The sequence below is a fragment of the Megalopta genalis genome, chromosome 5 (assembly GCF_051020955.1).
Source record: "Megalopta genalis isolate 19385.01 chromosome 5, iyMegGena1_principal, whole genome shotgun sequence".
In the NCBI taxonomy this organism is placed as follows: Eukaryota; Metazoa; Arthropoda; class Insecta; order Hymenoptera; family Halictidae; genus Megalopta; species Megalopta genalis.
Window position 1 is genome coordinate 315,898 of NC_135017.1, and position 22,941 is coordinate 338,838.

General features: G+C 33.8%; 3 protein-coding genes across 6 annotated transcripts; 2 read left to right on the forward strand and 1 right to left on the reverse strand.

The window, feature by feature from the left end:
- Positions 1-155: 155 nt before the first annotated feature.
- Positions 156-8,257, reverse strand: LOC117227708 (uncharacterized). 2 transcript variants are annotated; one of them, XM_076521664.1, is made up of 4 exons: positions 8,069-8,257; positions 3,043-3,675; positions 1,035-2,977; positions 156-942 (listed from the first exon to the last, which is right to left on the reverse strand). In XM_076521664.1, the coding sequence occupies exons 2-3, from the start codon at positions 3,645-3,647 to the stop codon at positions 2,965-2,967; spliced, it is 618 nt and encodes a 205-aa protein (XP_076377779.1). In that variant the 5' UTR covers positions 3,648-3,675; positions 8,069-8,257; the 3' UTR covers positions 156-942; positions 1,035-2,964. The 2 variants fall into 2 exon arrangements, with proteins under 2 accessions (XP_076377779.1, XP_076377778.1); XM_076521663.1 differs by having other exon boundaries at positions 1,035-3,675; positions 8,069-8,255.
- A 1,445-nt stretch (positions 8,258-9,702) lies between these two features.
- On the forward strand, positions 9,703-13,025 carry LOC143259416 (uncharacterized). 3 transcript variants are annotated; one of them, XM_076521480.1, is made up of 3 exons: positions 9,703-9,837; positions 12,180-12,391; positions 12,818-13,025. In XM_076521480.1, exons 1-3 carry the CDS (start codon positions 9,766-9,768, stop codon positions 13,008-13,010), a joined length of 477 nt encoding a protein of 158 aa, XP_076377595.1. In that variant the 5' UTR covers positions 9,703-9,765; the 3' UTR covers positions 13,011-13,025. The 3 variants fall into 3 exon arrangements, with proteins under 3 accessions (XP_076377595.1, XP_076377597.1, XP_076377596.1); XM_076521482.1 differs by having other exon boundaries at positions 9,707-9,837; positions 12,175-12,391; XM_076521481.1 differs by having other exon boundaries at positions 9,744-9,837; positions 12,122-12,391.
- A 5,924-nt stretch (positions 13,026-18,949) lies between these two features.
- LOC117227712 (farnesol dehydrogenase) lies at positions 18,950-21,015 on the forward strand. Its single transcript, XM_076521665.1, has 5 exons — positions 18,950-19,287; positions 19,795-19,921; positions 20,271-20,403; positions 20,618-20,764; positions 20,845-21,015. Exons 1-5 carry the CDS (start codon positions 18,993-18,995, stop codon positions 20,938-20,940), a joined length of 798 nt encoding a protein of 265 aa, XP_076377780.1. The 5' UTR covers positions 18,950-18,992; the 3' UTR covers positions 20,941-21,015.
- The last annotated feature ends 1,926 nt before the right edge of the window (positions 21,016-22,941 follow it).

A 22,941-nucleotide genomic window follows, 5' to 3' on the forward strand; every position in this document is an offset into this window, starting at 1 on the left:
TATCTCAACAATAATAAAGAAATGGTCATTTCTACAACCGAAGCCCCCCAGCTTAGACTTTTCTGAATCGAAATATCCAACTCCCGAACTGCTCACTCGAATATTGGCACGTCCATCTTAGTTGACATGAACAGTTGTTACGAAGTTAGGGTGGATTAGGGTTTATTTCATCTTGTTTATTAATTTATTATCAAAATAAAAATAGATTAAATTCTGGGACTCTAACAATTTTAAGTAATCGGGTAGGTGATGTAAGAATTTTAATATTGATTGGTATTATTTCTATTTATGGTTCTTGACATTTATTATTGTATAGGTTAAGATTTTTATGTTTATTTATTTTATTATTAGTAATTATTACTCAAAGAGCTCAACTACCATTTTCTTTTTGGTTACCTGCAGCAATAACTGCACCTACTCCTATTTCATCTTTAGTTCATTCATCAACATTAGTTACAGCTGGGGTATATTTATTTATTCGGTTTAATAGATTTTTTTGTAATAATAATAATTTAATAAGACATGTATTTATAATTTTTAGTTTTACAATTAAATTATCATATTAGAATGATTCATTATAGTATAATAAACTAAGAATAATAAAAACGTAAGAATGAATAATTATAGGACATCAGAAAAAAAGTTTGATTTTGTCGGACAGTGCAAGTGGGATAGGATGTGGTATGTAGATAATGCGAAGTAAACAAATAATTTAAATATAGTTCGTTTATTTAAAAAACTGAAGGTGATGGAGCAATTCGGAAATAAAATAAATAACAGGAATGATAAAAATGATGTTTTATTAATAAAAATTAATTAAAATTAATAAAAATTTAAAATATATTTTGATCTTCCCCCTCTCCCTCCTCTTCCTCCTCTCCGTTCCTTGCCCCTTTTCTGGGGGCCATAGATGTTTTTCTTTAGTAATTTTTTCAGCTCTCTCTGCAACGTATAAGTATATATTATTATTATAATTTGTTATTATACATATTACTATATTATATTATATATAAAAGTATTTTTCATTTACTTACATTGGCAGCCACCAAGTTAGCCAGGTTAGGCCTAGCTGTCCCTCGAGCCAGCTGGCCTAATATATTTCGCCACTGCGAATCTAATGACTCGCGAGCTAAGATCTTTTTAAATTTTCCTTCGCTGAAATAATCAGCGAAGGCGCACACTAAGTGTGCGACCCGACATTGCGTGGGTACGCTCGAGCGAATCGAATGACTCGCGAGCTAAGATCTTTGTGAAATTTCCTTCGCTGAAATAATCAGCGAAGGCGCACACTAAGTGTGCGACCCGACAGTGCGTGGGTTCGCTTCAGGTTTTTTAATTAGTTTTGTGCTAATCACAATTGGTTTTTTGTACTCCGTTTCTGTGGCCTCTCGGATACTCATGTTCCTAATGTAGCGGCTGTCCAATATTTCGGGCAATATGCAATGGACGTAGAAACGCGACAATTTCGATTTCATTTCATTCTGCCAAAATGTGTCGTCTTTGGTTACTTTTATAGTTTTCATACCCTTTGGTGTCCACAAACAAAACAGACAATATTGTCGACCTGTTATGTGCAGTTGTCCCTGCACTTGTTAAAAATAGTGATGGGTTCTGCGTAATGCAGTACCTGCATCATCTTCAAATATTCTTCGTAGTGGTTGAATATTTTTTATCGCTTCTTCTGGCGAGAATTTTTCTGCCGTTTTCGGGCATTTAATTTCCACGATACCGTCGTCGTCAATTATGCCATCCGGAGTTGCCCCCAAAAATGGTATCTCTGCATCAATGAAGAGACCGCATTTGCGGATTTCCACGTCTTCCTCCTTCGCAAGTTGTTCGCGGGCAATATTCTCACACTGCCGACCATATTCAATGGCAGGCAGCTGCAATATGTTTGGATACAGCAGTGACTTTACCAAATTTCCACACTTGGTTGTTTTCCTTCGCCGACACACTTTGCCAAAGTTCGACGCTGTCAGTAATTTGGATCGGTATGTATGCCACTCGTGGCTTTTATTTTGTTCTGCCGTATCCCTCTCTATTTTCTTTCGATTCGTCTGCCAATCCTGCAGCATCTCCATGTGCCTTTCTTTTTCAAAGTTAAATAGATGTTGCTCCATATCCGGTTTCTCTGCGCTAGCTCCATAATCCGGGTCCGTTGTTGAACAAAACGGGTTTCTCACCTTCTTCGGAGACTTTCTTTCCCTTTCCTTTCCTTTTTCATTACTGCCTTTCCTTCTTTCTTCTAATTCTTCTATCAATTTCGGCGGCTTCGCACCCTTGCCCTCTATTACCTTTGATATTAGTTTTTGCGTGTTGTGCTGTACAACAGCAGCTGCACATCTCGCAGAATATGACCCTCTCTGGCCCCAATTTATCCTTTCCCCACCGGTATATTTTGCAATGATTGCATTGAGGTTCTCAACTGAATTGTTTCTAGTAAACTTTCAGCATGAGCCATCAATGGACGGAAGATCTCATGCATCCGGTTATATATGCCGATTTTCCTGAGATGCGGTACCAAGTTGTCTTCTCCCGTGTTTGCTGGGCGGTCGCAGAAATATCCTAGTCTTCGACACTCCTTGTGCTCTCCGAAAACGTGGCTAAGAATATTTAGTATATCTTCCATCTGTGAGTAACCACCACCACAAGTGATTGTGGCGAGGGCCGTAGTAGAATGCAAATCCATTGTTTTGTTGTCTGCCGATTGATTCTGCACTTCCGCTTCATATTGGCACATCTTGCGAAAGGGGAGACGTTTCGTCCGGGGCCCGCTAGAGGACTCATCGGTAAGGCTATCCTAGCGGGCCCTTGCCTTAGACGTAAGGGTAGGATGAAGTCTCGGTGTATATATACGGATCGAGGCGGATCGGCTACTAGCGGGAAGAGGAGCCCTCTGCTGGCAGGTCTGGAGGTAGCCGCCACACCTTTCTCTTCGAAGCGTTGTGGCAAATCAAACACACTTTATTTTTCACACCTGCAAATAACACTTTTTTTGTGTGGTATCCCGCTATTGCACCAATACCGGACAAGGAGTCATACCTTCCAGTATGGTACGATCTCTTCATCCAGCTGCCGTCAGCCACGACGGGGATGAAAGGGATACCGGAAACTGAAACGTCGCCTCTTCGGACGGCTAATTGTTTCTCCTCTTCTGCCGCTGCTAGCATCTCTGCTTCAGTAAGACTTAACAAATCTTCAACAATGTCGTCATGACGTCTTCGATATTCCATCCTTGATATGTATGGAGTGTTCATTGTTGCAAACATTTCTTCCATCTTTGCGTAACCACCTCCAGAAGTGATTGTAGCGAGGGCCGCAGTATAATGCAAGTCCATTGTTTTGTTGTCTGCCGTTTGACTGTGCACTTCCGCTTCATATTGGCACATGTTGCACTTCAGAGTTATCGTTGCTATGAATCCCGAGCGCTTCGTCCCGATCACTTGCAAATGTTGCGTGGTGCATTCGAACGTTGCCGAGTGGTACCCTATCAGTAGTACCTGCTCTACCACGAACCGGAAGTCCGTAATGGTTAATCCTTCCTCGATGCTTGGCTGTGCACGTGATTGCTCTTGCGTTCCTGCCTCAATGATGAAATGGCGCATTTCTTGACTGACTTCCGCTGCTTCGATCTTCTCGGTGCGCATCTTCCTTGCCGCTGCAGCTTGTTGACTTCTATAAATGCAAAATATACAAACGTGTTTAATAAAAAATAAAGGTTTTTCAATGAGTACTATACCGTTCGATCTAAATAAATTAATATTATTAATTAAATAATGTGAGCCAGTCACTGTGCCGTTGCAACCATTTCGAATCGTAACCTGGAGTAAGACGTTCAATCTTTCCATTTTAATTAAACACTTGCAAATGATAACGATGACAATAAAAGTAGCAACGATTTGTTGCATCGCAATACGGCCCACCGGCCATCAAAAACCCATCTGCGCAAAATTTCAACCCGGTTGCAAGCTGTGGTTATCTCTGACTATCACGAAGTAAAATAATATTAATGCGCCATTGGAGTTCAGTAATGATATAGCACAAATCTAAGCTCAATCAAAATTTATTGTACGTATCTATTATTTAAAAAATATAATATTATATATTAGAGTTTAGACTTATTTAAGATGAATTTTATGGTGATTAATAATGTGGGATTAATTTATAATAGAGTAAAATTTAATTTTTATTTTGATTTCGGTTCGAGAGATATGAAATTATCTAATTAAATAATTGAATTTGATTTCTAATATAAAGTTATGGGGTAATTTTCTTAGAAATAAATAATTGAGTTATAGTTAATTAGTACTATGATTATAATAATATAATTTATTTTATTTAGGTTTATTTGATTAAATTATATTAAACTGTTAATTATGAATTAATTTAATTTGTTAGAGTGAGAATATATATATGTATATATAATTTTAATTACGGATAAAAAATTGGCTACAAAATTTTTTTTATACATACAATTTATGAATTCATCTAAAAATTTAAATAGTTTTTATACGAGTGAAAAGTAGAGATTAATTTTTAATATTAAATGAAAGTTTGAATAAGAAATTTAAATTAAGTAATGGTAAATTTAGTGCCAGCACCAACGGTTAAATTACTGTTATTCGTTAATTTTAAGAATTTTAAAATTTTTAAAGAATGATTAGGTATTAAGTAATTTTTGTGGGCTGTAATTATCTGGATAGTAAATTTAAATAATTATTTAAGTTGAATAAATTTATGTAAAGTGTACAAATTGCCCGTCACTTTCATTATAAATGGAATAAGTCGTAACGTAAAGGTATGGGAAAATGATTTTATTAAAATTTTAGTTTAACAATAAGTGTTTCATTTACATTGAAAGGATTCTGAATAAGGAAAATTTTATTATTTATACAAATTATAAATATTATTGATTTCTTAATTTAATATATTTGAAAAAAGGAATTACCTGATTATAAGTTATAGTATTTATTTAAGAATAAATTTAATGATTTTAAAATGTGTGTGTGTGTGTTTTAGAAGAAGAAAGTATTATTAATATAAGTAAAAGTGATTTTTGTACTTTTTGTATCAGGGTTAATTAAAATAAAGTTAGTGTTTTTAATTACCTCGAAAGTAAAAGAGTTAATTTAATATTTTTGTTATGTATCATAATAATTATTAATATTGAATTGATGAGTTTATGTTGAATGAAAATCTTAACTTTGGCATTGTTAGTTATTACATTTTTTATTGGAATTACGGACATTATTATTTCAAATTTTTAAATATATTTATTGATTTATCCTAAATCAAATTGAATTGGTGAGTTTAGGGTATTCAATAATAATTGAAATAAATGGATTTATTTTAATGGTTCATTGTTATATAAAGTATTAAAGTCGTGTAAAGAATTAAGTTTAGATTTATGATAATTGAAGATTTAAATTTTTATTAATATTAATCAGTAAAATTAAATGATTTGTATTTCATAACAATTTTATTACTTTGTTGTAATATAATTTAACTTTACTGGATAAATTTATTTTAAAACTAATTTAAAATTGGACTTTAAAAATTAGAATATTTAAAACCTTAAATTTTCAGTAGTTTTAATCAATAAAATTAAATATTTTGTTTTATAATAATTAGACCGAATTTCCATTATTTTCACGTGGCCCGCGGGTGGTCTGGTCTGCCGATAGGACCCACGGTGGCTAGTCGCATGAATTGGGGAAAAACCGTAATTCGTTTTCTATGGCCATAAATCCGGTCGACGGGCTATCGATGTATACTGTCAATGTCGTACTAAGAGAAAGAAACAGTTGTGCGTTTGTCGTAAATTATGTTGAGTGCGAGCGGCGATTGTGTCGCGCCTTCGACTGACGATATCCACGCGACCAGGCACTCGAGGCCCCAATAGTGTTTGGTTTCCTGGATCGCAGACAAAATATATATATTGCCGGGTAAGTGGCCGAAAACTGTCGCGTGGTTTTCCACAGATCAGTTTGTTTTTCCTTTAGAGAATCGCGGGCCTCGGGGTGGGCTTTAGTTGGGGGAACATTGACGCACCTCTGCATGGGAAGGCATCTATTGAAAGTACATAATGAAAGTGACCAATAACATAATATGTGTCATGAAGAATGATATAAATAGAAGAATTTGATGTGATTCCTGTTAAACCTCCCATGGTAAATAGAAAAATAAAACCTACACTTGCTTTTTTTAGATAATTATAATTTAACATAACATTATACTTATGTTTAAATTTATTTTTAGAATATTATAACATTTTATTAGTTGCGATGGAATTCGTTAAAACATTTTAAACATAATTGGGGTAAGTCTTTTTTTGCTTTGTGGCGCCGGGGAAGATTCTACCGATTAACGCTAGGTGTTCGACGTAAAGGAGAAGCCACAGAATATGAAGCATTAAATATCATTTTGTCCCATTATATTTCCATAAAAAGTTTTTTTTTAAGTAAAATTGTTTAGACCGGTAAAATTCAATTCTACTTCATTTGTTTTGGTTATTTGACGTCGCCCCTATTTCGCAAATCCTAGAACGCAGTCGATGACCTATCCGAAGGCGAAGTGTTGTGATTTTTTTACGGTAATGGTACGACAGGATTACAATTTAACGGTCAAATTCGTTAGCGGTACGAAACATAATACGGTGTGCTCGCACGCGGTATTGCAAAACACACAAGAGCATGGTAACAGTCGAGGGAAGGTCGATACACACTCGTCAACATTGCAAGAATTCCCGATATCTTCCTAACTAGAGAATTCGAAATTCGTTCAACAGTCGCGAGCTGTAACCGAAATGCATGACTGAAACCCAAAACCGAAAGATAGCAGTAATAGAATCGATATGAAATCAATTTTGAAGAAGCAAAATCGAAAACAATATAAGTCAAAATCGATATACATAACAGTTGGAAACGATTATTTTCAGAACGTTTTCAATTTCTGCATAGAAGTGCTCAGAAGCGATGGAGAAGCAGTAGAGAGGGGAGTGGAAGTAAAAAAGAAGAACTTGTGTAGGGAAGCTGTCCCCTCCACTTCTAAACACTTCAATGGCATCTATTGTAGTTTAGCAGGGGTCTGCCACGTTTCCAACGACCACTGAGTGTTGCTTTTATATTAAAAAATAAAAAATTTATTTCAATTAAAATTTAAAATTATTTAATTTCAAATGTAAAAATATTTTATACTAGATTGACATATATTATTTAATATTTGACAAGTGAAAACATTGCAACAACAAAAATGGACAGATATTCGATTCAATGTGTGCCTGTTTATTATTAAAAATGATTACTAGTTTGGTGAAGTTCTTGTTCTTCAGTAGTTCTTTTACTAACTTTATCTGCAAATAAACCACATTCTTCAAATTTTTGAATTATTCTTTCGATTTGCATGTTTGATGGACAGTTTTCTATTCCATATTCTGTACGAAATTTTCTTCCAACTTCTGCATAATTTTCACCAGATTTGTAATAGTTTTGATTAATAGACAGGTGTTGTTGAATCGAATATCTCCTCATTTTTCTTTGCCGCAATGTTTCTACTTGTCAAATGTCAAATAATACATGGCAATCTAATACGAAAAATTTAAACGGCGCGAGATTGTAAAGTAACACTCAGAAATGGACACCCTTTATAACAGTTGAACCTCTGAAAAAGGTATCTTCTTTATACAAAATAGAGAACTTGATTTCAGGCATTTTAGAGATATTTAATGTTGTTGAACGTGAGAATTGTTAGAGTGAGTCGATCGCTTCGCACACTCGAAAAATAAATTAACCCAGATCGATTGCACTTACTAGCAAATTTAAAAATGACACCCTATAGATATTAAAATCAGTGGCGCTTCTACTTTATCGATTGCTAAACTGCGTCATTGAATGTGTTAACGACTGCTTTGAGTGCATAACATTCAAAGTTTTGTGAATATTTTGAAAATGACTAAATGTTCGAAGTTAATATCTTATATTTGTGATCCTACCTCTTCCAAGTACAGTCTAATCGACAGATTGAAAATAACGATAACACAAGAAATAGAAAAAGTATTAAATATATTTACCTGCATCCATATCGGAATTTAAACTTGAATATGGTGAAACTTCAAAATTCACGGGTTAAACAACAATTTAATATATACAGTTTATCGTAAGAGAAACACATTCTGAACCGTTTTTCAAACGGTTCCACCGACCGACCGCACACTCTGTCTCCTGAAAGAGTAGTGGAGCACAGTTCGCTGGCATCTAGGGGAGAGGTAGGGCGAGCGGTCGGCCGATTTGAATTCTTTGATGCCAACCATGGCCACATAGCGTCGCTTGTGGCATCATGACGCGTCGCACTGTGAAGCGAAGTGAAGTTTAGGATAATAATCTTAACTTTCAAACTAATTAATTTTATAGGGAATATAAAGATAAATCGATTTGTACATAAATAATATACAGTTACGTTAAAAAATTGTAACGATTTTGCCTTTTTGTTGAATAAAGAAATCTTTTATCAACATTTAGTATCGTAATTCTTTAGAAACTGTGTACCAGACTAATTTTTATTCGAAACGTTTTTTTTTTATTAAGAATTACTAGGTGTCGGGTAACACACATTCTAACATAATACATATATATACAGGTACATATATTTGAACATAATACATAAACAAGTAACAAATATTTCAATGTAGCAGGATAGTAAATAATAATATAATATAAATAAATTATATACAAATATGTAATACATATACCAAAATAATATATAAACAAATAACAAATATTTTAATATAACAGGTTAATAAATAATAAGAAATGATGTACGAAAATATATATATTTATAAGTATTCAATTTTGAAACTTTCCGAATGTGCTTTAATATATTGTTAATACCTACACATAGAAGGTTGCAAAATTTGTCTAAACCTTTGTAAATTTCTTCTGTGCAATCGTTTAAATGGAATGTGTTCTGAATGAAACGAAATACACTCAAGAATGTCCCGATCTGTTCTCGGACTCGCTACTAAAAACTAGGATTACAATTACAAGTGCAGGCCACTGCAAGAAAATTTTGTATAACAATATCGAGGACGGTTCATAGAGAATAGTTTTTCGTTGAAATCCCAGAACATGTTTTATCTATTTGGAGAAAAGTTAAGTTAAAGATAATCAAACGTATATATAGTAATTTCTCTTTAATTCGCGCACAAAAATGGACAATTTGGTAATTACCGATTATCAACAACTATAAAAACGAGACGTAAGGCTCAAATAATCGTATCTTCTCTTCTCAAATTGTTCAAACTGTAGTAGGTCCTCAATGGACGTGTTACTTCGGGACAATAAAACTGAATATACGACAAGTAATTAAACCATTTCACAATCAAAATAACAAGTGAACCACACAACTTGCACACATCAAATGACTTTCAGGTATTACATTTTATGAAAAATGACTAAATACAAAAGTTCAAAGGAGGAAACTTTTCTATTTAATCATTGTTCATAAAACGCATAATTTACAAGTTATTTGATGCGTTGATTCACTGTGCATGAGTCTAAAATTAGTCCTTATTATTATAACTCATTCAAAATCACTCATTATTATTTTATGTTAAATTATAAAATTGTTGAACTACTGGTTGGATGGTGCACATATTTGTGATGTCATTACACATGTACGTGATCTAAATGGAAATTGATAATTATCAGGAAAGAATTCAAGAAGAGATGAGTAAAACGTTCTGCTGCGGGATACGCACCAGGACAATCGATGCCAGTAAAGATCAATGTGGAAAACGCATCGGGTGTAACGGTGGACACTGTGAAGCTCATTCTTTGTAAGGTATGCAGTACTTTGTTTCTACAGTGTGTTTCCGAATTTCCGTTACATAAGAGATTCTTTAAAGAGTTATTAACGAAAAACGCGGACCAATTAGAGAACAGCGTACAGCTGACGCGTTTCGGCGCAGTAACAAGCTCGACGCGGCATTGATCGCGAGGGCGGGGCGTCAGGTGTACTCGTTCTCTGATTGGTCCGTGTTTTTCGTTAATAACCCGTTAACAAAGCCTCGGAGAACATCCTCGCTAAGGAAAAAATTACCTCAAATCACGCGAAGGATCACCCCGTTCCACGTGTAACACTGTTTTTCGAAAGGTAAAACATGAAGTACAGTGATTTATTAAAATATTGGGTCACCTTTTCAAACTAAATAATTTCTTTAAAATTAGACCAAATGACATGAATTTTGTTGAAGTGTTAGGAAGACTAGTTTATCAGACACATTATTTAAACATTTTTTTGCAAAAATTACAGCTGATTTCAATAGCAAAATAAATATAATAATTATTAAAAAATGATGTTCCTTAATATTTTTTATCTGGGTCTGGAACAAGAATCTAAACAATGATTTTTGTAGATCTGGGTAGCATATACGTATTGAAAATTTTATCGAAATCGAAGAATGTTATTACGAATGAACTGCCGATTTTTTTGCAAAAGAAAAATTGTCTATATTAATTGTAAGAAACATCAGTTCAACCCTTTGCACACGAATAGCGTCTCTGAGGCACGGCTAAAAATTGCGACATCATTTTTTAAAGTAATTTTTATATTATTAAATCGGTTTATATTTAAAAATACGAAAATGCTTAAAATGCGATATAAAATCAAAATAGTATACGTTGAAAGAAATATCTTAGTTTTCAATTCAATGTAGCTTCGAGTGCAAAGAGTTAAGGATTGTAAAAAGTTAAAAATACTGCAGTAGCATTCTTGAATTATTCCAATGCCCTTTACAGTTGTATATTTTATCTATTCATTTTTTTTTATAAATGCATAAAATCCGCAGTCTGTTTATGAACTACAATTAGTGACAATCACAAATTTGTATAACTTTTGATCAATAACTGTGAGAAATCTGGACATTGTTAGATTTTTTAATGGTTGTAGCTAGCCTCTACGTTGATCAGTCATTTTATAATTTGTGTTTTGATTTTTTGTACAAATTTGTTTAGACATTGTCTAGTAAATTAGCCCACCTATCGTCTAAAAGAAATTCAAACAATCTGGTCAAGCAGTCTAAAAATGCAAGCAAGTATTCGCGTGACTAGTGTATACGTGAAAATAAGTTACGCAAGGAGTGGGGGCGTTCACCGCGTGAACGTTACAATTCCGAACTACGATCAGAGATAGGCCTTACGTCGCGTCGCGATCGTAGCTTAGAATTATAATGTTTACCCAGTAGACACACCACGCCGCTGTACAGGACTCTCGGCATATGCGTTACCTATGCCACTCCTTGCGTAACTTATTTTCTCGGCTACACTGTGCGTGACGTGTGGTGACGACACACGATGACCATCTGCAAGCAAATGCGACGGGCAATACGTTGACGAATATTCGAAATTATTTCACAAGTACGTAAAAGTAGAAATTTTGAAGAAAATAACGGTCAAAGGAAAACTTTTAGAAACTAACATCTGCGAATTGCTTTTTGAACTATTAAATTTTATCAAAATTGATGAGGTGTAACTTTTTACACATAATTACCGTAAAAATTAATATCGAAGAAATGAAACGATAAACAAAAAACATTTGGTACTCTATTATTTTGATCTAAATTGATTATTTCCTGAATAAATTCTTCGAAACCAACTCTGCGTCAAATAGATATAAAAATGGCAGTGTGCCTCCTGATTATAACGTAGTGCAATGCCTAGAGCAGGGTACGGAATTTACAAGCACGCGACATTCAGATCGCGAGGGCTACACCTCCAGTCTCCTATCGCGCGTCTCACTCCCCGTGGTAGCCATTTTCGACTCGAAGCACCTCAGGCGCGTGTGCCTGTCGCTTTATATGTGCGACATTTAGACGATTACCGGGGGGCAAGACGCGCGACGATAATCAGGAGCCGCGTGTTGGTTAATTTCGTGCCCTGGTCTAAGCATCGCACTACGTTACAATCAAGAGAGACATTGTCATTTTTACGATATTTATTTGACGCAGATTTGGGCAAAATTTAGTAGGCCTTCGCGATTCTTATGTTGCGTGCTGGTCAATTCCGTGCCCTGGCCTAAACCATTCTAGGTAATCAGTGTATCTCAAAGCAACTCTTTCGAAAAACAGACCAAGACAGATACTTTACGCAAGGTGTTCGACGATAACGATGAATCCTGAAGTCTAGATCGTAACTTTCCGCGCAACCATGCCAAGCACCGATACGAGAACGGAAGAGATCGTGGTAGCAGAAGTTGGCAAAGGCCCCGTCGAAGGAAGTGGAACAGCTGAGTACGAACAAAACCTCGACATACCTCCGCTGCCGCCGTCGAACCTCGCAAATTGCGGGATCATTGATCTGGAGTACAATCTGAAGGTCATGGCGTGTGTATCAGGATGGTTGGTATATTATAATTTATAATAATTATTCGTTGTGTAAGACCCCCCTGGTTAAACCTTCTCGGTCAAATATGAAATTATAAAATTGATTGAAAATATGTTCGTTTCATTGTTATTAAATATTACCTTTTGTTGTTGGAAACAATGAAAAAGCAAAGGGATCTTGGCATAGAATACAAACGTTTTATTAGGAACACAAACATTGCGTGAAATAAAATTTTCTTTATTTATTACACTATACTAAGCTCACTTTACTTTTCAAACTTTTTTATAACTTTTTACAGCAAACAAGTTCTCTAGAAATCACAGATGAAAATATCGTCACTTTCTAATTGTAACTGATAAAGTATTTATGTAATTGTCATAAAACATCCAAAACCAGTGCTTCTTACACTGTTTGGTTTCACATGCATGGTTTGGTTTCAGGTATCACAGAAACTTGTCTAAGAATTCTTTGGTGTTCGTGGGTACCATACCGTTGGTAAATTATCAAACTCCCAGTGCACCGCCAGCGGACCCAAGCAAACCAGAAATCGGCTGGACAGCTCCAGAAGGACTACCAACATCGAATTTATATCCGAACTTACGTAAGCACATAAACCAGATTTTTGGCAAATAATTTTATTTTAAATAATAAATGACAAATCATGAATTAAATTAATATTCCAATTGTTAAATATTGATTAAATTTTTATTGAATCAAGAAATCATTTAAACAATTCCACGAATAATTCATTTATTATTTTTCATTTGCAAGTAAATAGTTATTCTTTATTATAGATTTTAGAGAAAGACAAATAATAAATAATTTTTGCTTCTATCTCGTCTGTTGTATATTATGCAATGGACATTTCGTACATTGCTTTTGCAAATAAAATGTTATTTTTTTATTCGAATTTAGGTGAAAAGCAAATAACAAGTAATTCTTGTTCATTTTTCGTTTATTATGAAATAAATATTAATTTCTTCAATGATATCGCTTAGAGCGATTAAAGACCATTATGTATTTCCTGACTATGATGTGTGCTCGGCGCGTTCTACCAAATATGTAATAAATAATAAGCAATTAAATGATAATTAATAATTAACAATTGAGATTATATTTATAAGTAAGAAATACATTTTATTATCTTAAACAATTTATTTAGATCTATATGAGTAATAAGTAATTAATTTTGTCTTCTATTTAAACTTTCAAATAACAAATATTTTTTTATTTCAATGAACATTTAGTTAAATGATGCCCAACTCTGGCCATAATCGACAATAGAGTTGGAAATCGAAAATTTAATTTACATAGCACTACACATTCATTGAATTACGGCTATAAAGCAGATGTTTACAAGATGTTTGAACTGTGACTTACACAATTATCCGCGAGAAGTTATTGCATTTAATGTATTTCCGTTGAAATTGCATACAAACTTTTCAATTATATGCTGCCACTAACAGAGTAATTAGTTGATAGAGAATTGTAGAACCTGTTGAATATAGTGGAAATATTAAGATAAGATACGCCGGCAAATTTTTATGAAAAAATTGTTGTATCGATGGAATAGACTAATGTGTCAGTCACAGCAACTTTTAAGTATGCATAAGTAGAAAATATTGTTCAATTAAGTAATATTTTGTGATTAACTACAACTTTACGCCTACGTATATTTAAAAGTTGAATTATTTTGAAGTAGGTTTTTTTATTATCTAAATACTAATTAGAATTTCATGAATTATTATGAAACAGTTTCCTATGCTGCGACTTATAAGGGCTATACATTTGAAAAGATTTATTTTCACACGAACTGTTAATTACGTGAAGCAATTATATTTGAAGGAAAACAAATCAAACGGAGAATAGATTCGTTTGTGAAACTCCGGTGTCTCGAATAATGGAAGTATTTGGTTAATTAAAAACGCACAATTTAGAATCACTCAGAAAACAAACGATCAAAGTTTACATTTAGGGTTTTGTAATTTTACAACGATACAAAATATATTTTTTTACGAGAACGCTCGTAGCCGAGTATTAAATCCAAAGCAATATTCGCTACTTATATTATTTAATAAACGTCTGTTGTATCTAAAAATATTGTAAATTACGTATATAAAATTTATTATTATTTATATGTGTATACAATATTCGAAAACAAAGAATCTAAGCGTGATTTTCGGAAACGCCTTTATATTTATCATGTTGTGAATAAAATGTACGTTTTTGGTACTTCGATGGTTTTCAATTTTATTCCATGCCCGCGTTAGGTTGTAACATTGCCAATTGTACTATTCAATTCACATTTCGATTTGAAACATTGGATAAACGATTTTTATCGAACCAATGTGCACAATTCTTTGTAATTCTTACGAATAGTTATCGAGAATATCAATTTAGAAAAAAATATGCTAGTTTACAACTTTATAAACAACGTATATTATCAAACAGGTAGTTAGATATAGTTGTAACAGTAACATTTATACTATAGCAATGCTTTATACAACATGCTTATACATGTGATAATATTGAAAAATCTTTGAATATATATCAAAAAATTTCTAAAATGTTTCAACGTAAGAATTAATAGTATGTTGTGAGAATGGATGAAATTATTTATTAAAATTATGTAATACATACTTTCTTGAATGCTTAAAAGTTATTTGCATCGTCCAGGCAAGGGTCGATTAATTGAAAAATATTGAATAGTACTAACGCAGACGTATTCGTACTCGGGGCGTTCACATATTCACATACAAAATTTAAGATCTTAACGATATGAGTATTAATAACGATAAACTATCTTGACATATATGGTTGTCGAGATCTTTCCTTTACATTCCTAATTTTTGCAATTTACATTTATTTATTTACTTACTTATTGTGACAATCCCTTAAATTTCAAAAAATTTTACATTTTATACATATTTTACATTCTCGACGAAATTTTCAACTTTTAATATTTGCGTTATCCAATTGTTGTAATGCAACTCATATAGGTTGGGTTTTTATTTTGGATTTTTATAGAGAATCCTAGAATTCCCGTTACTCTTCCTAGAATTCCCTACTTCCCGAACTCTACTTTTACAATAGAACCTTGATTATCGGAATTAGTAATAGGGAGACAAATGTGTTCCGATAATAGAATTTTGCTCTTTTTGTACTAAATTTGATATACGTTTTGTTGTTGATCTACATTTTTGTGCCATGTTCCAAATAATACAAATGATGTATTCCAGCCTGATAACCGGTTTGATTCAAAACAATCTCATAACCAGCCAATGCTAGCTTGAAAATTAGAATTTCCTCATTAAAATCTAGCATTTTCTCAGTAAGATCTAGAGCTTTCTCTCATACCGTATAGATAAGGTAGATGTCCCAGTTTCCGTGCCTGTTCCAATCTCCATGTCCCCAGATTAAAAACGTATAGAAAAATAAAAGTGTTTTTCTTATTCTTACCTATTTACACGTAAAATTCAAGAAGGGTTATTACATCTTTCATGTGTTAAAATATAATAAACATTTTTCGATTGTTGCTACAGCAGTTCTGAATCTTGTTAAAAATTGTAAGAAATGTTTGTCGAAGATTTTCGTATAAATGAATTATTATGACATAAGAAGGTTTCACTTGGTACTAACAACGATAATAAAACTCTAATTATAAATCCAGAAATAGGGTCAGATTTCAGAACATGTCCATATTTCAGTGCTCTCTTGTATTAGACCGCGCAATCAAACCTAACATCACGTTGTAAAAACAGTATTATGAGAAAAGAGAAACAGATCAGAAATGTTATTACAAGAAGCACAATAACTGCGGGAGATATCTATAAGGTTGAAACAAGGGGCATAGAAGTATGGACAGACACAGAAATACGGGGCAGGGAATTATGTGCGGAGCTCCTGGAAGGGCACAGAATTATGGTCGGCAACACCTTTCTTTATTTAATTAAAACCATCACTAAATTACTAATATATTTAAAATAAAAAATGTCTAAAAAATCGAAATGTATTTAATGACAGCTGCAGCGCAAAGCAAAAATTGGATTAAAAGCACAATAATTTGGACATTTACCCTATTTCTTTGACTCTGTATTGTTGAAATCATTGACAAAGGATAATAACCAGACCATTGTTTTTTGACGATTTAGACTTTTACGTGATGTACTAGGTTACATTTAATGAGGCAACATTCTACAAATAATTTTGTATTGACGTTTGTTGTCTTTTATACCAGTAATATCGTCAATTTACCGACACCATGCTCTTCTGCAAACTTTTTAACACACTCAACATTTTTCAGTTTCTTAATTATTTCACCTTTTTCTTGAACTGACAATACTATCTGCTTTAACAAAATTATTATGTATGTGCATATACTTTGGAATACTTCGAATTTTAAATACTATGTATATCGAACTGAGGAGACTTGGCTTCGACCGTTACGCTCGACAAACTTTGATAGAAGGAAGTAAATATACGATGTTAGATAAATTACGCATGTACATTACGAATATTTTAAAGCGTATTCTCGTTCAACTGTTTACTGTTTTATCTATTTTGATAGCGTTTACTGTGATATTTGCATTTATTGTTTACTATTTTGAATTATGACCTTGGATACCACGATCTATTTTTACGATTGTTATTCGTATCGATATTTGTATCTGAAAGGTAGACTACTTGTGTTTCCGACACATTTTTATACTGTTATTAATATTCTTGAAGAGCATCGAAAGACAACTCCAAATATAATGAACATATACTTTCGATCATTTAACCTTGAGATATTTCGCCTCGAAATATTTCGTAGTCAACTTTCAGATGCAAGTATTTTGAGGTTAAAACAAGTACCTCGAGGTCCCAAAAGTTACATAAAATCGGGAAATGGGATCATTTGAAGTCACTTTTTTCTTAGCGCAAATGCAATCCGCGACTTTGTTTACGAGTTATTAACGAAGAACATTGACCAATGAGAGACGAGATCAGCTAATGCGAGACGGACAAGCCAATGAATGGAACTGGGCTTCGTGTGCTCGTTACCTGTGCCTCCGTACGCCGGCCGAGCTTGCTTCTCATTGATCAGTGTTTTTCGTTAATAACTCGTAAACGAAGCTGCGGATTGCATTTTCGCTAAGGAAAAGGTTACTTCAAATGACCTCAGGAATCCACCAATCACAGATTGCGAGACATTTTTTAGACACCCTGTACAATAAAACGGAGGGATTGTCAGCAACTATAAAAACGAACTGCTTGGCTCGAATAATCGTACCTCCTCTTCCCAAATTGATCATTTTTGTGCACAATCTGAACGTCAATTAGGGAGAATTTACTATATGTATAGGGTACTAGAGCGTAAAGGTCTAAGAACATGGCTAAACCTTCATCGAATTGCGAATACTGAATACAACCATTACCATAATAATAGAACATTATAGAATAGTGCATTAACAGGATTTATAATTTTATCATCAAAACACCTCCGGAGATTACTATAGTAAACTATCTCTCATTGAAAACAAAATAATAAAAAATCCTGCCAACACATTATTTAACTCCATAAGTGTTTTTATACAAATTGGTATAATACACAAAATGAAAACAATATTCTTTTAATATACCACTGGAGTAGAAATAAAGCAGATAAGAGAATCAAAATAGAACAAAATAATCACACAATAAGTTTCGAAAATTTTATATCCTAAAATTCCCATCCCCATTTGCTTACATTATGTGCCGTTCGCCAGTCACTGGGACTATGATGTTCAAGTCTCGGTGCACGGCAACGCGGCTATGAATGAAATTCTGCGAAGGGCGAGAGCCTCTCGGCATCCAGTTCGTAAGGCAATTTAGGTTAGGTTTTGGTTACGGGCACCTCGTATGTTTATACTATGGTACAGATAAGCAGAATTATTATTATTATTATTACTATTATTTTTTAAATATTTTTAGTAAAAATATCATTGCAAACGGATATCATTTCGAGCATCTTTTATGATTTAAGTCTTACTGCTTAAGCCTGTCATCTGTTATCGAATGACTTTGTACTGTAGGTTGGTGGAATTGTATAAATACCCGCTACTTCATTATATATAGAAAAAATCTTATTTTTTAATTATCATTTAAAAAAAAAATGAACGTAATTCTAAAATCATCAAAATTTCTCCACCTGTAAAAAAATTATTACTGTCACATTACCAACCCCTTCAAACCATACAACTTTTGTTAATAAAGTTTGTTTATATCTCAAAAAATAACTCAGGTATACAAGGTGATCTAAGTTATTGCTCCACCCTGTATATTGCATATAACATGTATCATTGTATTGCAAACATATTGAATCTAATCAACGATGTCTAACCTTCGATAAAATGCATGTAAGTTATCGCGAGACCGTTTTTTAAAGTTAGCATTAGAAAATTCAGACGAATGTGAGTTCGGCAAATCGACGCTGACCATGAATTCTTTCCGATAAACAAGGTTCTAATATACACATTCTAAGTCTGCCTGTAATTCTACACCTATGTACATCTACTTCTACATCTACATCAACGTAGTATATAATGACAGCTGGAAGCATTGCCTGGTCAGTCTTGCGAATTATTTACACGTACAATGGACAGGTGGGCTGGAAAAGTGGCACTTGTTACTGGCTCTAGCGGTGGAATCGGTTGGGATATCGCGAAATCCCTCGTCGAACACGGTGTTCAAGTGGTTGGTCTCGCGAGACGACTCGATAAACTGCAAGAATTGGCCGAAATATTGGGCAGAAACAAATTCTACCCTGTGCAATGCGACGTTGCAAAGGAGGATGACATTTTGAAAGCGTTCAAATGGGCCGAAGAGAAACTGGGGGATGTTGACATATTGGTGAACAATGCTGCAATAAGGAGTGAATCGATGATGATCGGTAGGATTATTTTCTCATTGGACTATTCATTTTCTTTTCCATTAACTATTTCAATAAGCTGACATGTATCAATGTCTTTTAATTCTTTGACTCTCTTAAATTTCATATGCTCATTTTTGCAGCAATTGCATAAAAATCGCGGCTTATTCATAAACGCGCTCACTGCGGTTGACTCGTATCCTTGTCACTCGTGACCTTCGAGAGGGGCGGTTTAACGCTGATACGTGTTCTGCATAACTGAATTCGGCTTCCCGACTTAGGATTCCGATGCTGAAGTTGCATTTGTAGCAGAATTTTCCAGATCTATCCCAAAAATTCTGCAAAATTTTTAAAAATCAAATAAAATTTTAATATCTATTATAAATTTATGTAAAATTACGAGAAATTGCAATCCCTATTACAATTTATATAAAATTATATACAAATTCAATTTTTATTATAAATTTATAGAAAATTACATAATATTAAGATTGCTTTAGCACTTAGCCAATAATATTATTGTTACAGATTCGTCTACCGAAGACTACAGAAAGATAATAAACATTAACTTACTGGCGCCCATGATATTTGCGAGGGAATTCATAAACGCTATTAGGAAACGGAATGTGTCCGGTCATATATTAAATATCAGCAGGTGAGTATTACCTTAGGGTTGTATATGTTGCAAAAGTTGTTTAATTCATATCAAAAATTTTTAAATCTGCAACGAAACAATATCAAGATCTTGCGAACCTTTAACAAGAATATTGTTGCGAATTCCTTTTACTCCTCGCGACACGGCATACAATAAGCGATGAACAATTAGATATTAGATCTTGTTCACTCGACTGCTAGATATCGACTGCTGACTGTTCGACGGCACAATAATTTCGTGACAATCCCTATCTTCTATCATTTCATAGGGTTTGTCCACCGCAGGGCTGTTTTACATTACGGCGATTTGATTTATTTATTAACATATTAACATTGCGTATAACTCATAGCATAGCTGGACGATATCCGGAGACTTTTCGCGATCCAATTGGAATATACTGTGTTACCAAGTCTGGCCTGTATACTTTGGGGGTGGAACTTCGCCACGAAATCATGGCATGCAACCTTGACATTAGAGTGACGGTAAAATTTTGGTATTATTTTATTAAGTTATTTATTTATTTATTTATGTAATGGAATCCGAAGTTATCTAGTGAATGCTGTACTCAACTAAAATTTGTATCTATCGCGATTTATCAGGTCGCAAAACATAGGAGAATAATTTATTTAATCCTCCCATAATGATCATCAAAAGGTGCGCGACTTTTCTGTATTGAAGTCTGGATATCGTTTATAGACTATCAATCCTGGAGCTGTAAAGACGAACATGATCAGAGATTGGTTGCCCTGTATCGACGAACTTTCAAAAGAGGTGCCAATATTAAGCGGCAAAAATATTGCTGACACAGTGATTTACGCATTAGGATCACCTCCAGGTGCAGAGGTAAGATTCAGTAGAATTGTTTTGTTATGAAAGTTAATATTCTCAGACGTCCATTTACATAGAACGAACACCCTTTTCAGGTTTTCGAGCTTACAATTATACCACAAAACGTAGTATTAGGGTCGCCAGTACCACAATTAACGGAATACCAAAATCGTAATATGATCAACAAATAAAATGGGAATCTATAAGATTATTGGAATTAAGTGTCACATCTTTATATTGAAATAAAACGCAAACTATGTGAGATATTTCATGTTTCTTTATTTTAATATAAAGTATATTGCATAACATTAATCGTGGAACACAATATCGTTCATATGACTGCCCCGATTTCTTCTCACAAGCCCGACTCGTTTTATTTAATTTTTCATTACATTATTACATAAATTGGATTCTATTTCATTAGTGGCGGTTTTGATATTCTTTTTTATTTCATCAATTGCTCGTGGTTTATTGACATAAACTTAAAAAAAGAACACGTAGAAAAAAATCTAACGGCGTTAAATCGCATAATCTTTGGGGTCAATTGATTTCTCCTATTCAACTACCCCTACTTCTCACTCTGTTCGCGGATCCGTCTGTCTGACGCTCCATCTGAAACACTCGATCGTCCTTTTCGGGTTTTTGAGCTTACAATTGTACCACAAAACGTAATATTAGAAACGCCAGTACAGCAATTAGTGGAATACCAAAAGCATAATATGTATCCACGCATACCTTATGATCAATAAATAAGAAGGGGATCTGTAGGGTTGTCCAAATTGAGTGTTACATCTTTAAATTGAAATAAAACGCGAACTATTCGAGACATTCCAGATTTCTTTATTTTAATATGAAGCCCATTGCGTTACATCAATCGTGGTACACAATATTATTCACATGATCGCCCCGACTTTTTTCACGAGCCCAACTTGTTTTACTCAATTTTCCATTACATCTTTACGCAATTGAAACCTCGGATACAAGAACGGCCTGAGGGCAGTCAAGCAGTTCTTGCGTAAATTGCAGAAATCGATTTTTAATTCCATTCTGAATATGTCCTGAAAATTTAATTGCGATATTTCTAAAATTAGCGAAACTACGGAAAATATTGTATCGACATACGACATTCAAGAAAAAGTTCGATCGTCATATTTCGTACCGCTGCGTCTGATAAACTTGGTAACTGTTTGGTCAAGTAAGTATCTTATGGTATCTTTTTGTGCATTGATGAACGAAAATTTTGGCTAAAAATCGGAGAAATAGAATATTCTAGTTCAGACTACGACAGTGAAACAACTCCACGAAGATCTACAAACCCTGATCGAAGAACACTTCATCATGAGGATACTTAATAACGTAATTATAGTAAAAGACGGAAAACTCAAGCGATCTCATATGAAAATTCAAGTGGACAGACTGCAAATAAGAAGATTTTTAATCCAGTCCTTACATGTCTGTCCCAACAAGAGTTACACTAATTTAGAGGTTTTGAAAACTATCCTATTTATTACTAAATAGGGTGACACACGCAAAAGACAATACAAAAATACAGTAAAGCAATATACAATAATCCTAGTAATTGCACGCCAAAGTCGTAAACCGTATTCGTCATATTATAATTCCGTATCGTAAACTGTAATCGTGATCGTAAATTGCGTGTCGACGTTCGTCGCTTCTTTCGAATTTGGTCGTTTCGTTCGACCAGCGCCTAATGCCCGCCGATCATCCTAGCATCGTCCTAGCTCCAAGCTTGCACCAAAGAAGCGTTTAAAAGTTATTAATATAAACCGTTCAAAAAACCTCGAAGAAATGTTAACCCTTTCCCCGTAAAAAAATGCTTCCGAATATAAAAAATGAAATATTATTCCACAAGGAAACACGATGAAATATTAAACTTCGGAAAGATATAAAAAAAATACACTGCAAAAAATATACCAATACATATATACATGAGGGGCATTTTACAGTAATTACACTGCTTATGGGTTTTGGAGTTAAGGGAGAGTGGAGCAATCGTAGTCATTTAAGCAAAAATTACAACAGAATCAACATATGAGGTAATATATTTATTTAAAGTAACGTTTCATAAACTTTAGGCGATAAATTGTAAGTAAAAAGTAAAAAATCAAATTAAAGTTATAAAAAATTATCGTTGCCTACAGCAACTTTAGTCACGTTGCTAGTAATCGTGG